The sequence below is a fragment of the Nansenia antarctica genome (genome assembly GCF_963989245.1).
Source record: "Nansenia antarctica genome assembly, chromosome: 8".
NCBI lineage: Eukaryota > Metazoa > Chordata > Actinopteri > Argentiniformes > Microstomatidae > Nansenia > Nansenia antarctica.
In genome coordinates, this window is record NC_137678.1 from 43,738,899 (window position 1) to 43,748,898 (window position 10,000).

Genomic DNA, 10,000 nt, shown 5'->3' on the forward strand with positions numbered 1-10,000 from the left:
GGGTCGGGGGCTTTTCGTTATTTTGTCAGGACGTCAGGGCCTCCCATAAAAAAAGGAGATTCATATTTCAACTGGAATTCTGGATACTTAAAAGGATGAATAAAAATAAGTAAATAAAGTCCTGCTAGGAGTCCGTTCTGATGCTATTTGTGTGATTTGTTGAATGCCCCGTGTGTAGACGTGGCAGAGCAGGTGCTTCACCAAGGGCATGTGGCTGGAGGCGGTGAACCCTCACAGGCCGGAGGAAGTGTGTGTGGCCCAGGTCACCCAGGCCAGGGGACGCCTGCTGTGGCTCAGACTGGAGGGTACGTTGAGTGTGTGTGTGTTTGAGTGTGTGTTTGAGTGTGTGTGTGTGTGTGTGTGTGTGTGTGTGTGTGTGTGAGTGTGTGCGTGTGAGAGAGAGAGTGTGTGTGTGTGTGTGTGTGAGAGAGAGTGTGTGTGTGTGTGTGTGTGTGTGTGTACAGTATTCTTACCCCATGCTCTGCTGTCCCTCTCCCCTGTGTGCAGGAGTGTCTCAGCCCCACCCTGAGTGTATTGTGGATGTGGAGTCAATGGACATCTTTCCAGTGGGCTGGTGTGAGGCCAACACTTACCCCCTCACTCCTCCACTCAAACCTGTTTGTACGTACCTATCTTCTCAGACACGCACACACACACACACACACCAGATGGGCTATAATGCCTGCTTGTTTTTGGATGATTAACAGTCAGTTGACAACGAGCAGTGTAAATTGGTATTGTTATGTTGTTTCCTGTTTCAGGCCAAAAGCAGAAGAAGATTGCGGTCGTCCAGCCGGAGAAACCGTAAGTTTGCCCACGCTCCATGTCAGAACCTTTCCAGAAACACTGAGAACCACTTAGATCTAGAACCTTTACCATTCTGTCAGTCTGATAGTCTTAGAGGCCAACCGATTACCCCACACCCACTGACAATCACTCCTTACACTTGGCAACCTGAGTCAAGTGGACTCTCCCTCTCCCTTGCCCTCTCCATCTCCCTCTCTCTCTCTCCCTCTCCCTCTCTCCCTCTCTCCCTTGCCCTCTCCCTCTACCTCTCCCTCTACCTCTCCCTCTCTCCCTCTCCCTCTCCCTCTCCCTCTCCCTCTCCCTCTCCCTCTCCCTCTCTCCCTCTCCCTTTCCCTCTCCCTCTCCCTCTCCCTCTCCCTCTCCCTCTCTCTCTCTCACTCTCTCTCTCCCTCTCCCTCTCCCCCTCTCCCTCTCGATCCATAAACTTTCACTAAAACACTACACGCTGCTTCACCTTGGAAAAATTGCCATCTCGGTCCACCAATTTATTCTGTTGACAAATGACATCTTTCACTAGCGGTGCTGGGAAACGCAGCCCCCGGGAGGATGGCTGTTCAGGAGGAGCTTTTTCACTAACGCTCTGTCAGCCCTCTCACCTTTCACACCGTTTTTCTCTTCTCTTTCATCATACGTCCCTTTCTCCATTGTTCACGGTCAGGGCCGGGCCATGCATCAACCCAGAGCTCAATCTGACAGAAAGTGAAATAACCGTGTTGTTGTTGACAGAACGGGACGCCATAGTTTTTTTTCTTCTTTTTTTTTCCGTTCTTTCGGGTTTGCTGTTGATAGATTGATTCATTGTTGGATCCATTGATTCATTGGTTGGCGGGACCCTTGATTGATTGGTTAATTGCTTCTCTCTGGTGCAGGTTGGCTCTGCCCCAGCCCGTGGAGAGCCTCCCACTCAACCTCTGCCAGCCGGTCGCCATGGATACAGGTAATTGATCCCCCATCGTTATAATTAGCCAAATGAAAGATGATTTAATTACAGCTACTAATGATAATGAGAGATAATGATGATAAGGATACGTGTGACAGACCCCGGGAAAAACTGCATCAGAGAGGCCGTGTGTTTGGTCTCTGTTGGGCTCTGTTCGTCAGCCACGCCTACGGTGGGGGAGAGGGGCCCCTCACACACTCCTCACACACTCTCAATCACTCCTAAGTCTCCTACTGTTGTTATCACACTGTCCTCCTTCCAGTCTCTCTCTGTCCTGGTAAAGCATGAACAACACAGATAGGCAAGCTCAACACAGATAGGCAGTGTGTGTGTGTGTGTGTGTGTGTGTGTGTGTGTGTGTGTGTGTCTGTGTGTGTCTGTGTGTGTGTGTGTGTCTGTCTGTCTGTGTCTGTCTGTCTGTGTCTGTGTGTCCAGTGTTTCCTCCAGGATTTGTCACATTAGTGGCGGAGCGCAAGCAATTTTTTTCCGCGTGCGCACTGGCGCTCAAAACAAAGACGTAATTTCACCAAAAACTAGAGGGTGGCAACAATTATAATTTCTTAAATAGCGGTTAAGTCATTAAAGCCGAGCAGGTGATTTTATATAGAAGGTGATCAAATACCAATATATCCTACAGCTGCAGCGGAACATGCGGAACGCGCATTACACACACACACACACACAGAAAGATCAATACGAAGTAGGCCTACATGAGAGTACACGCACAAAACCGGCTAACGTTACTCATTAACTGTTTACACAAGTAAAATCACAGTGTGACAGTTAGATGGAGCATTCGGTAAACAACAACAGCAAGGTAATGCTATCAGTTGAGTTAAAGAAAACCAACTCTTACCTTTGAGGACACCAACATGAGCCCTGCTTACCCGTACCTCAGCCGTTCTGTTCGTGGTGATTTTAGAGGCAATAGATTATTTTTGCCCCGCGCATATTGCTATGAATAGTTCGAAGCTAGGTGCTTGCACGTTAGGTGCGAGAATGCTCGGTTAACCCATTAGCGGGAACATTATTTGTTTCACAAAATAGGCTGACCATGAACATCAGAGACATACATTACGAATGTTCATTTAAAATACTCTATACTGAGCACTGGTATAAGAACATGAACCAGAGAACAGCAGTAAATGCAATAACCCACAGTCGTCGCTGATGATGTTGCATTTTCGATTAGGATACGTTTACGGGATTAAAGGGACCGGCGACGGGCGAAGAGAGAAATCCAAATGTCCCGCTAAATTCGGACCAATCACAAAACTGTTTTGAAAGCGCGTCGCCTCGCGCACCTGTTGAGAGCGATTCAGTCTCGATTGCAGTGCGAACACAAACGACGAGGTTAATTGCAACATTGTAACATATTGTAACTAACTACGCCCTAAATCGTAACGAAATGTTGGTCTGGAAGCGGCCTAAATCTAGCTTCAATCTGCTTTTCTTCTGTTCTCCGGTCATAATAACTCGCTGCCTTTCTGCGCAGCCTGAATCAAAGTGGACTGTCTGAATCAATTAGTGGCGGAGGAAATTCATTCGTGGCGGCCCGCCACGAATAAATGCATATAGAGGAAACACTGGTGTCTGTCTGTGTCTGTGTCTGTGTCTGTGTGTCTGTGTGTCTGTGTGTGTGTGTGTGTGTGTGTGTGCGTGTGTCTGTGTGTCTGTGTGCGCGTGTCTGTGTGTCTGTGTGCGCGTGTCTGTGTGTCTGTGTGCGCGTGTCTGTGTGTCTGTGTGTGTGTCTGTGTGCGCGCGGGGGAGGAGGGTTGTCAGCATTGTTTCCACAAGACCCCTTGCCCTTCCTGTAAGTTCTATTTTTATTTATTTTTTTAAACCACCCACTGATGCTCATGCATATTCATCATCTCCCTAATTACTATGCGCCCGGAGCCGTGCAATTACAGGTGCTATGGGTAACGAGGTCTGCGCTGAGGGTGGGGTGTAGCATACTGCACCATTATGTCAGGGGGCCTATCACGTTGGGGGGTTTTTGTGGAGGGAAAGGGGGGGGGGGTGCGGGGGGAGGCGGGGGGAGGCGGTGGTGGTAGCATTTCCTGTTTTTGCTTCGACTCGACTTGTGACCTTTGTTCGTAGTTCACTCCGACTCTGTCCCATTGAACACGAGCCGACACTGAGGTGTTGTAAGACAGACAGGTCATCGTGTTCCTGTCACGGTTCCTCCTAGTCCGTTCCCCTCCCAGCGGCAGTACCGTCATCCATATCGCTAATTAGTATCCTGGTTTTATCACGGGATCCCGATCTGCTTCACATTCCTGTTCTGGTCTGGTCTGTCATTGGAGGATTTGTCTGATCCCATGATGCCCTTCTGTCTCCCCTCTTCCCTTCCTCCTCCAGGCTCGGCCAACGGGAGATACTGCTGCTCTCGCATCTTCATCAACCACCGCTGTTTCTCGGGCCCCTACCTCAACAAGGGCCGCATCGCTGAGCTGCCGCAGGCCGTGGGGCCGGGGAAGTGCACGCTGGTCCTCAAAGAGGTACCCTGAACACATGCCTGGTCAGAAAACATGAACAACAACAACAACAGTCACGGGAGGAGGTTAGAGAGGTAGATGGATAGGAATGACAGGGAGAGAGAGTAGTGCTGAGAGAGAGAGAGGGGATAGGGAGGGAGAGGGAGAGAGAGGGAGAGGGAGGGAGAGGGAGGGAGAGGGAGAGAGAGGGAGATGGAGGGAGAGGGAGAGGGAGAGGGAGAGGGAGGGGGAGAGAGAGAGAGAGAGAGATGTCTTGTTAACCACCTGCTGTCTCCCAGCAGCAGCTTCAGTTTAATGTGAGGAGCTGTCAATCAATTCTGTTTACACGCGCGCACACACACACACACACACAAATACGCACACGGACGCACAGAAGAACACTCTCCTAAAAGCGAATGCTTCCTGTTAAACGCCTTGGCGCTTCAGATCCCCCAGAGTAGCTTGCCCTTTCAAACATCCAAAGTTGGTTTTAAATACTTAGGAGTTAATATTACCCGTGACTTCACAGGCCTCTACAAACATAATTTCGAACCTCTCGTAAACAAACTTAAATCTGACCTTCAGAGATGGGATGCTCTTCACTTGTCCTTGGCAGGCAGAGTAAATTCGGTCAAAATGAATGCCCTACCCAGATTCTTATATTTATTCCAATGCCTACCCGTGTTCCTTCCAAAATCCTTCTTTAATTCTATAGACAGGCTTATATCATCTTTCATTTGCTAATGTAACTTTAGGGCCCTGCAGGAAATGTTTGGGGTTGGGTGGGGGGGTGGGCAGAAATGTGTAAAAAATTGAATTGAATGTTTAATCATATTGTATTGTGTAACTTAAAAAAAAAAAAAAAAAAAGAAGAACACTCTCCTGAAAGCTCTGAAAATGTTTGGTTCTTTTAAACATCAGAACTGTGGCGACAGCTGTTCAGGAGAAGCACTTCTCTAACACTCTGTCAGCCCTCTCCTCTAACCTTTCACACCATTTTCTTCTCCTCTGTGGAACCCTTTCATCATATCCCTTTCTCATCGCTCGCGGTCAGGGGCTGGGCCATGTATCACCCAGAGCTAAATCTGACAGAAAGTGAAATAACCGTGTTGTTGTTGATGGAACTGACTGTTGAGCTAGTGTTTCACTTCTTTCAGCCATTGAAATGACCCTCTTATTACCCCACCACAGTCCACCTGCAGCAGGAAGTGGAAGTGTGTTAGGCGCTGACCCCGGACGTGCTCTGACTGTCTGTCTGTCTGTCTGTCTGTCTATCTGTCTATCTGTCTGTCCCCAGGTGCTGGGCATGCTGATCAACGCGGCCTACAAGCCTGGGCGTGTCCTGAGGGAGCTGCAGGAGGTGGAGGACCAGCTCTGGGACTGCCACGACGAGACCCTCAAGGCCAAGTGAGTTCCACCTGGAGGAGACGGAACCAGGAGAAGGCCTACTCCGACTAGGGCAGATGATGTCCGACCAGGACAGACCACATGAGATCAGAACAGACCAGTTATAATGTTAATAATAATAATAACAATAAGACTTATATTCTATAATAGCTGTTTTTCGCTTTTCTAGACACTCAAAGACACTTTCCAAACTGAAAAGATTGAGTAGTAATAATAAAAAGAAACAAAAAATAAGTATAGGGGCCTAATTAAGGTAGTGCTGGGGACACGTGGGAAGGGGAGGGGGAGAGGGTTAACTGGTGAAGGCGAGCTTGAAGAGGTGCGTTTTGAGGGCCTGTTTAAATGTTGGGAGGGTGTTGGCCTGTCTGATGTGGTTGGGGAGGGCGTTCCAGAGACGGGGCTGCAGCTGAAAAGGCCCATATCACCCCAGGTCCGGAGCTTTAGTTCTGGTGGTCTAGTTATACACATAGTGTACATCAGACTTGGGCAGAGTCCACTTGCCACATAATAAGAGTATTATGACCAACAATACCAGCCTAAATAAGCCGTCCCGAGTGGAGGGTCAAGAGTGAACGATATGACGAGTGACTCTGCTATCTGAGGCTGACTGCGTTGTTGTTTCCGCGTGGCCCTGTCCCCCCCCCACCCCCCTCCCCCCTCTCCTCAGGTACAAAGGGAAGACTTACCGCTCCTCCATCCGGATTGTGCGCCTGGCGGAGCAGATCCCCGACTTCTGTCGTAAAGTGTGTGTGAAGCTGCAGTGCTGCCCCAACCTCTTCAGCCCCGCCCAGGTCACAGACAAGTGCCCAGAGAACTGCTCCGTACAGACCAAGACCAAATACAGTGAGTTGTGACCTGACAAAACAAAAAGTTTGGTGTGTGTGTGTGTTTATGAGTGTGTGTGTGCGCGTGTCGTGTGTGTGTGTGAGCGTGACACTAACACACAACACAGGGAGATTCACTCAACAGACGTGTTAGAATAGAATCCCACCGAGTGTTAAGTGTGTACTGCTGTGTGTGTGTGTGTGTGTGTGTGTGTGTGTGTGTGTGTGCGCGGCCTCTCCAGCGTATTACTACGGTAAAAAGAGGAAGCTGTCGAAGCCGTGCGGGGGGGAGGAGTCTCTGGAGGGCGCCATGGCCAAACCCACGCGGCGAAGGAAGAAGAGGAAGGCCATCTTTGTCCAGAAGAAACGGCGCTCGTCGGCCGTGGACTACACCCCTGCTGTGTCGCCACAGGTACTCCACTCCACACTCTCTACCAGTGGCGGACTCAGGCTGTTTGAAGAGAAGGGGGGAAAATAAAAAAAGGGCACTTACTGCACAACATGGGACCCCATCAGTGCACATGGTCAAGTTTAGACCATTGGAAGGGCAGCTAATAGGGCACATCCTCTAATTTCGCCACTCAAAAGGGCACTTTAGTGCGACGTTTTTCAACTGTGGGGGCACATGGTTAAATTTAGACCATTGGAGGCGCACCAATAGGGCACATCCTCTAATTTTCGCCACTCAAAAGAGCATTTTCGCCACTCAAAAGGGCATTTTCGCCACTCAAAAGGGCACTTAAGCGAGACGTTTTTCAACCGTGGGGGCACCAGGAGGGGCGGTCGCCCCCCCTGCCCCCCCCTGAGTTCGCCAGTGCTCTCTACCACACACTCTCTCTCCTTCTCTCTTTCTCTTTCTTTCTCTCTCTATCGCTTTGTCTGTCTCTTTCTCTTGACTAGAGCTCATACTTTGTCGTTTATCGCTCTCCCTCTTTTCAGCACAGAATGAGCACTTACTTGTCTACCAGACCTAGGACATTTTATTTAGAAGCAACTAGACTTTTTTCGTACTTTTTTAACCTTTCCGTGCCTTTACAGGACAGTGATGAAGATGAGGACGAAGAGGACATGGAGCTGCAGTCAGGCAGCGAAGAGGGCACCAGCTCGGAGCAACGCGAGGACCACACGGACACCTCCTCCGTGGAGGTGGCCAGCAGGCGCCCGCGGCGCGCCGTCACGCTACGCAGGGCCACGCACACGGGCACCTCGGCGGGCACCACAGAGGGTCCTGACAGCAGCCGCAGGAGGAGCACGCGCTCGCTGTCCTACAGCCAGAGCACCAAGTACCACCCCTCCAAAGGGCCAGACATGGAGGTGAGGGAGGGGAGGAGCACACACACTCTCACACACACACACACACACACAAACACACACTGATCCCACAATGTAGGGATTACTTGTACCTGGTGTGTTCAGGTGGAGTGTTGTGAGTGACAGTTGTGTGTTCAGGTGGAATGCTGTGAGTGATAGTTGTGTGTTCAGTTGGAGTGCTGTGAGTGATAGTTGTGTGTTCAGTTGGAGTGCTGTGAGTGATAGTTGTGTGTCCCGTGGTGTGTTCAGGTAGAGTGATAGTTGTGTGTCCCGTGGTGTGTTCAGGTGGAGTGCTGTGAGGAGGAGGGTCAGCTGGTGCTGGAGAGGAACCCTCTGGAGTGGAGCGTAGAAGACGTGGTGCGCTTCATCACCTCCACGGACTGCGCTGCTCTCGCCAAGATATTCCAGGAGCAGGTACACACACGCCCACACACAGACACACACACACACACACACACTCACAAAACAATCTTTCTCTCCTCCTTGTTACTGTTTGGAATTACATGTTTATTTTATCACACACCTCTCTCTCTCTCTCTCTCTCTCTCTCTCTCTCTCTCTCTCTCTCTCTCTCTCTCTCTCCCTGCAGGACATCGACGGCCAGGCCTTGCTGTTGTTGACTCTGCCCACGGTGCAGGAGTGTATGGACCTGAAGCTGGGCCCCGCCATCAAGCTGTGCCACCAGATAGAGCGGGTCAAAGTGGCCTTCTACGCCCAGTATGCCAACTGAGCTTCGGCCTTCTCGCCTGGCACCTTTACAAGGATGGGCACGGATTGGCATAAGATGCCTAGTCATGCCCTGGTTGGGAATTCTGGAGATGGAATATGGGTCAAGTTGTGCTCGGATTCCTGGATTTCCCCCTTCACACTGGCGAGAGGGTGAGTGTGACATCATTTGTGGCTCATGATGTCACTTCCGTGGAGAGGGAAGTGGGGGAGGAGGAAGCGGGGGAGGAGCTCCCCACACAAGGAGGTCAGGAAGTCGGTTTGCTCATTGGCATCTTCTGCTCTGAGCAGCGGTGGTCAGGTGACCACGGAGCTGTGTGGAGGGGTGGGCCTTCGTCTACTGTGAATAACAGAGCACAGCACTGACCAGGCGGTCCTGATGGACTACAGATCTACAATGTGAAGACTCTGATGGAGAAGCTGAGGATTGTTCTTTTTATTTTCTATTTTCAAAAGATGTTATTTGTGAAAAGACAGACCTGATCGCATTTCAGCTACAAAAGACTATTTATTCAGATGGTGTCACTCAGTTTTCGTTCACTTTTTTTCTAAATTAGATTATTTGACAATGGACAATTGGTTAGAAACCTGCAATATATAAATTATATGTTTGCAATATTTATTGTATTCCTAATTTAAGAGAAGCGATATAATATAACTTATTTGGATGTTTGAGAAATTAAAATGTACAGAAAGAGGAATATGTACTGTATACTTTCAGCCATTGAACTGAACTTTTGAATTGAATATGTATTTAGGGATATTCATGTTATCCCTGTCAATATAGTTATGAAGTATTACATTTAATTTAAATGATTGATGTTCATAGGGAGATCGTAAGCCTGCTGCACTTTCTCTTGAATCATTTGTAAAAAAAAAAAGAAAGAAAAAAAAGTTCTTGCAAGAAAAAGAAATCCTGCTAATTCTGTTTAGCCTTTAGTTCTGTATGTCATTTGTTAACCCTTTTCACTGTTCAAAACAATCATGTAAAAAAATCAATCTATGCAAATGTGGGTGCAGATATTTTTGATGTGTTGATAAGAAAAATACATTTCTACCGATTTTTACAAGGTTTTATTTGCCGTGTCTTTATTTGAAACGATGTTGGCTCTACATCAACATTCTTATTAAAGGAGCAGAACCGTTGGGGGATCTGCCACCCCTGGCCACCCCGGGGAAATTCAGTTTGAATTTCCTAACAACAACATCCTTTCTAATAATAATATAACCCCCCGAAAATGAAATGGATTTGCAGTGTCTGACATGAGCTGTTGTGTTTCTGCATGCACGCACGATTCAAGGAGGGCCTCCAACAGAGACAGAGAGGCAAAACTCATCGAGTCCCCTCCCCTAGGACACCCCCGGCAGGAACAACATGACTGGATGCAAACCCAGAGTCTGCTACCATTATTTCTTCTACGATATTCTCATTCACTGATCGCTTACCGATCAATCATTACAACCTTTTTAGAAAGCTTGAATGTGACGTGACCTTTTTAAATCAA

At 48.8% G+C, this 10,000-nt stretch overlaps 1 protein-coding gene across 1 annotated transcript in view; it reads left to right on the forward strand.

Annotated features, from left to right (window-relative positions):
• The window catches only part of sfmbt2 (Scm like with four mbt domains 2), a gene marked incomplete at its 3' end in the record, with an annotated part of 25,053 nt that extends 16,554 nt beyond the window's left edge, over window positions 1-8,499 (forward strand). The window contains exons 10-20 of the mRNA XM_080537396.1: window positions 179-305; window positions 508-621; window positions 762-804; window positions 1,677-1,744; window positions 4,112-4,251; window positions 5,525-5,634; window positions 6,302-6,477; window positions 6,701-6,870; window positions 7,497-7,772; window positions 8,055-8,183; window positions 8,359-8,499. Of these exons, the coding sequence (XP_080393522.1) occupies window positions 179-305; window positions 508-621; window positions 762-804; window positions 1,677-1,744; window positions 4,112-4,251; window positions 5,525-5,634; window positions 6,302-6,477; window positions 6,701-6,870; window positions 7,497-7,772; window positions 8,055-8,183; window positions 8,359-8,499 (1,494 nt within the window). The remainder of the gene's footprint in view (window positions 1-178; window positions 306-507; window positions 622-761; window positions 805-1,676; window positions 1,745-4,111; window positions 4,252-5,524; window positions 5,635-6,301; window positions 6,478-6,700; window positions 6,871-7,496; window positions 7,773-8,054; window positions 8,184-8,358) is intronic.
• Window positions 8,500-10,000: the final 1,501 nt, after the last annotated feature.